The sequence below is a fragment of the Rutidosis leptorrhynchoides genome, chromosome 8, assembly GCF_046630445.1.
Source record: "Rutidosis leptorrhynchoides isolate AG116_Rl617_1_P2 chromosome 8, CSIRO_AGI_Rlap_v1, whole genome shotgun sequence".
Taxonomy (NCBI): Eukaryota; Viridiplantae; Streptophyta; class Magnoliopsida; order Asterales; family Asteraceae; genus Rutidosis; species Rutidosis leptorrhynchoides.
Genome location: NC_092340.1, coordinates 349965907 through 349971878, shown reverse-complemented (window position 1 = coordinate 349971878; position 5972 = coordinate 349965907). Strand labels below are relative to the sequence as shown.

Sequence of the window (5972 nt, the reverse complement as noted above, 5' to 3'; positions counted from 1 at the left end):
AGTTGCTTCTTTTATCGTTGAGGAAGAAAAGAGAAAAAAAAAGTTAGTTGATTTTTTTGTAAAAAAGTATTTTTTCGACATCTTTTGGTAACATTGAAGGGTTGGTTCTTTTACGAAAGTTGCTTATTTTATCGTTGGGGACAAAAAAAAATTGTAAAAAAAGAATGTTTTTTGACATCTTTTGGTAGCATTGAAGCGTTGTTCATTTTATGAAAGTTGCCTCTTTTATCGTTGAGGAAGAAAAAAGAGAGAGAAAAAAAGTTAGTTGATTTTTTTGTAAAAATGTATTTTTTTCGACATCTTTTGGTAACAATGAAGGGTTGATTCTTTTACGAAAGTTGCTTATTTTATCGTTGGGGACAAAAAAAAAATGGTAAATGACAAAAATACCCTTGATTACTATTGGTGAATAATGAAATAGTGTTTTGTCTATTAGTATATATATAAATATATAAATAATAGTAGTACTAATAACAAAAATAATGAATAGTTATTAGATAGTAAAAAGTATGTGGTCGATTTATAATGGATGAGAAGTGTAATGGTGAATTTATGAAATGTAAAAAGTTTGTGATAAGTTTATAAAAGTTATAAAGTTAATTATTATAGAGGTGTGGTTGAATTATAAAAAAGTAAAAGGTTTGGTGGTTGAATTATAAAAAAGTAAAAAATTTGTGTGCATTTGTGAAGTTTGAAAAGTTAACTATTCATTTTAAGTATGTCTTTTAGATATATAGGTATAATATACGAGTGACGTATATTTGTCTCTACTCACCAATTTACTATTCCATACATAATACTCCGTATCTGACGTATGTTTACCTCTAATAACAAGCTATTATAAAAGTTATACCGAGTAGCGACATTTTATAAATCCCAACTCGTCACGTTTTATAAGAACTACGTGGCAAAATTTATTTTCCTAATCGACAACAACATTTTCCTTCATATTCAATTGTCGAAATTAAAACTAGTGGTACCAAAACACGTGAATTCCTGCTTATTGATCTGTCTTTAATCACCTAACATTCATTCTTATTAAAAAAAGTTTCTCTGCTAATCATTATTAAAAACTGTTAGCTAACGGTACTTGTTTTGTTGTTACTTATTTGCATTATTCGCCACGGGTTTTGGAAGTTTATTGGCTACATATTTGTGAAAATTACCGACAACTTTTATGTAATTTGGTTAGCAATTTTATGAATATTGAGATGAGATTGAGATTGGGATTGGGATTGGGATAATTATGTTGTTATTGCTTCCACTTCTGTTATCCGAAAATCTTTTTGTAATGCTAGTGGTGATTATGTTAATGTACTTTAATTTATGAAATAACTAATAATTACATTACATTACATTATTACACATTATACATAGATTTATTTGGAAAACACAAAAGGACAAGAAAATGGCACTATTTATTTGAAAGTTTTTTGCAATTTTGTCACCTTATCCCCGGTTTTTACATCATGTTAAATTTTACCCTCTTTTGACTACCTTTTTAATTTTGACCAACCTCTAATTTTAAAGCACAAGAAAATGACACTAATCATTTGAAAGTTTTTTGCAATTTTGTCACCTTACCCACCCGGTTTTTACATCATGTTAAATTTCACCCCCTTTTGACTATCTTTTTAATTTTGACCAACCCTCTAATTTTAAGGGATATATATTAAACAAACTATAAATTTATCATAATGAATATGTAGATCAGTTGGTTAGGATGTTTGTTGAAATCTAAAGGGATGCAGGTTCGAACCTTGAAGTTGCCTTTTTTTTTTTTTTTTTTTTTAGGCTAGCGATTTTGGGCCCAGCGAAGCGGGCCGACCCTAATACTTGTTTATCTAAAACGTAAAACTTATGAATAGTGACCTCTTTTACATATTAAACGTTTGTACATCCCGCTTTATACGTTGTCCACACAAGAACCCTTCACTAAAAAAATTTTAAACTTCCAAAACTTCAAGGGCTAATTACATTACATTACATTACATTACATTACACCTTTATCTAAGCGGTAAAACTTATGAATAGTGCCCACTTCCGCGCATTAACCGTTTGTACACCCCACTTTATACGATTGTACACACATAGAAAAATTCCAAACTTCCAAAACTTCAAGGGTTAAACCGAAAAATTTTTGGGTCAAAAATTAAATATCATAAGTGTCCAAAACTACTCCCACCTAAAACTTTGACGGGCTATATCTTTTTGCTGGACTCAAGTTACGTCTCACCAACATCACATTTAAATACGAAATAATTTTACGTACTAAACAAAATAAATTACATTCAAAATAGAACCCCCAACGTGAAGCGAGGTCTCCTAAACTATTTTGTTCTAAACCAGAGAGAATATCACATTGCAATAATTACATATTACAACACATAATAAAATAACTTTAACCAAAACACACCCTTAAAAAGATATCGACACTAAAAACAACTTTGAGAATTGGCAACGTTGAAACACGTTAAATGCTGTCGCAATTTAATCACAATGTAGTTCACATATATGGTTTTGTCATTCAATTATGTAGTTAATATATTGAATCATTATGTAGCAATTCACTAACAAATCCCTTAAAAGGTATTCTCAATCAATGTATCCATTTTGGCCAAGTAAAAAATTTTAGAATTCATTATTTATCTACTCCGTATAATTTTCACCAATGAAATATCAGATCAATCATTGAAAATAATTAAATATTTTATTTATTATTAATGCCTAGTATAATGACCACATACAATAAAATAGTAACTTACATCATAATAATATTAATATTAACTTAACACTTCAAACGAGGGTAATAAGACACGTTTGAAAAATACAAATATACAAATATATTTACAATAGCACAAAAATAAAGGAAACATAATTTCACAAAAAAGTGTAACCAATTTGAAATGAATTCCACTAACCAATAAAAAATTAAAATAACAAATTTTCTATATATTTTTCTATACCCCGTCATCAGAAAAATATTGATTCACCATGATCTCTAACAACAACAAAATCCCCAAAAATCAAAGAAAAACAATAGTTTTTCTTTTCAATCAAATGTAATCAAATCAAATAATTCGAATACACAAGAAACTCACTAATATTACTACCAACTTCAACTTCAATATCCAACGGTTGAGATTCATTCTCGTAATCATCATCCTTCACATTTTTATACAAATCATACGGCTTCCACAAATAATCCAATGGACACGGTCTCTTTTCATCGTATCGAACCCATGGTTTCCCTTTTCCGCTCCAATGTAACAAACTTACCGGGCCCGAATGCAACCCCCTACAACTTCCCTTCACATTATCGCCCCCGAGCCCATGTTGGTTCCATCGGTGATCAATGGGCTCAACGTTACCTCCAAAAACTAATAAAAAAGGCGGTAACGAGCCCAACTCGTAAATCCTTTTTTTTCTTTGTACTTCCATCCAATTCTCTATTTTTCGCCGAAAATTACCTTTTCGCCATTTTTTCATATCCATAACCATAACGCCAGTATTAAAATAACACGGGCGTCTTTTAACCGGCCCATTAAAAGTAAACGCCATTAGTGGGTCGGACCAAAAGTTATCCGTAAAGTAATTAGTAAAATTGGCATGACAATATTCCGGGGCTCCAATAACCCGATTCTTTTGTAAAACGATATTCCATAACTTTTTTATATCGTCTACTAACACCACATCCGTGTCTAGGTAAATAACCCGGTTTACACTCGGGTCAAGTATATCACCTAAATAATTTCTCGCGTAGTTTAACGGGTTTTCCAACGCGACCCGAATTGATGACGATATCAGATTTATAACAGTATCTTCACGGAATATATAAACCTTGAAAGTCAATGAAGGGAATACGTTTCTGACCAATCGAGTGAGGACACGTGGACTTGCTGGATCAAACTCCGCTGCTATGAAATGAACGAATATATTTTCCGGACAAGATGCGTGACGGAGAACGGAATGTACGGCGGCGATTGATCCACGTAGATACTCGGAGTCTAGTGTCATTGCCACGTGTACGATGTCTGATCTGTCGGAGCGGCAGCCGACGCCGTTACGATATTCCGGCGCTTCGGTGAAACCGAAAAATTCATCGGAATTGAATGAAATAGATTCAGCGGTGGACGGAAAAGAACGGATTCCGATGCAGGTGATTGGGAGATGTAAAATTGAAAGAAAGATTACGTAAAAATGGAAAGAATCAATCATTTCAAGAAAGAAAATAAAATTGAGTCAAACACAAGAGTGTGTGATTTTTGGTTATGAGAGAGAAAGGGGAATTATATAGAGATACAGAAAATGGCGTATGTATAGCTGGGTTTGTTTGTTTTCTCTCTCTGGGTTTTTCGGTGGGGGATAAGTGAGTTAACGCGACTAAATGGCGCGTGAGAATATGATCAGAAATACATAATGAGAGGCAATGTTGTAAAAAATCCGCATACTCGCCTATTAATCTCTGATTAATCATTTTTAAGAGTAGTCCATTCTGATTTTTAAAAAATCCGTTTAATTAAACTGTCAACAACAATTGATGGATCAAAATTTAATTTGGTAATCAAAGTCAGTAAAATAAAAAATGGTTAACATTTTAACATGACTTTAAACTATAATTTTATAGTTTTAAAGCAAAATGAACAATTTTGAACAATTATGTTAAAAATTATCTTTATATCTATGATTTTTTTCTATAGTTACACATATAATTTTTAAAATTTAATATTTAAATGTATACACTACAATCCAATTAATCTTCGATTAATCCCCGAATTGCCGATCGATTAATCCCTGAATAGCGAATTTTGCAACCTTGATGAGAGGTGATATTTAGAAAATTGATTTTGATAGGATCTACAACATTTATACACACAAAATACCTTATATGTATAAAATAATAAATAGACGTAAGAAGAAAATGTAAAAGTAAACTGTGTAAATGTTTAATGGATCCATCGTGAATATATTATTACTCATACATTATTGGTAGTTATGATCATTGTTGCAAAACACCCCGTCTCAAACCATTGCGACGCTCGTTGCGACGGTCTGGTGGCTATCATGTCTCGTCCCGAAGAAAACCGTCTAATATGATAATTAATGGTCAAAATTCGGGTCAAAGTTGAAAAAAATCATAGTCTCTCAAAAATCGAAAAAGCCAGAAAGTCGATTAAATTGGTCAAATTTGTCGTATTTTAGTTTGAATTTTCTGTATTATATTAACGGTGATAGCGATTATGAGTACAAATTAGTCAATTAAAGTTTTTGGCTTTAAAATATGTACAAATATATACATTTATATTTATATACTTATATATTTAAAAGTCAAATTTGATCAACGTCCGTCTCGAACCCCGTCTCGACCTCGTCTCGACCCCGTCTCGAACGTCTCGACCTTTTTAAGACCCGTCCGTCTCGACCCCGTCTCACGTCTTTTGCAACCTTGATTATGATAAAAGATTTTATTAACAAAGTGATTTTTTCAATATACTACGATATCTTTAAAAGTTATCATTCAAATTCACAAGATTTTGTGCGTAACTTTTACATATTTAATTTGTATTCGTGATAATAATTAAACTATACGTGAGTCTTCATATCATACGCCAGTTTTTAAAGATGACGTTAGAAAAATTCTTTAACAAAATATTGAAGTACCATTCTTGAATTTGTGTGTGAAAAAAAGATGTATTCATAAATTAAGGACGATTGCTATTATTAATAATTTTATAAATTTATATAATTATGTTGTATCTGTGTATTATAAAAATACCTACTATTCTAAATGTATTTAATTAAATTAAATATACATCATTTATTCGTATGCAATTATATCTCGTTATTAAGATCTAAGCTAACCTATTGCTTCAGAGGTTTTGAGGGAATCCTCTTTGGTCAATTGAGTCAACCTTCCAGGTCAATTTGGCTTTGAAAAAAGATTAAGACTAACAATATAAATCAAATCTTAA

At 31.2% G+C, this 5972-nt stretch overlaps 1 protein-coding gene across 1 annotated transcript; it reads right to left on the bottom strand.

The window, feature by feature from the left end:
* Positions 1-2862: 2862 nt before the first annotated feature.
* Positions 2863-4236, bottom strand: LOC139861317 (probable galacturonosyltransferase-like 9). Its single transcript, XM_071849692.1, has one exon. The coding sequence runs from the start codon at positions 4216-4218 to the stop codon at positions 3067-3069; it is 1152 nt and encodes a 383-aa protein (XP_071705793.1). The 5' UTR covers positions 4219-4236; the 3' UTR covers positions 2863-3066.
* Positions 4237-5972: the final 1736 nt, after the last annotated feature.

Bases quoted from the DNA above. Each gene is read 5' to 3' on its own strand.
- LOC139861317 (XM_071849692.1), bottom strand. From the start codon at position 4,218: ATGATTGATTCTTTCCATTTTTACGTAATCTTTCTTTCAATTTTACAT.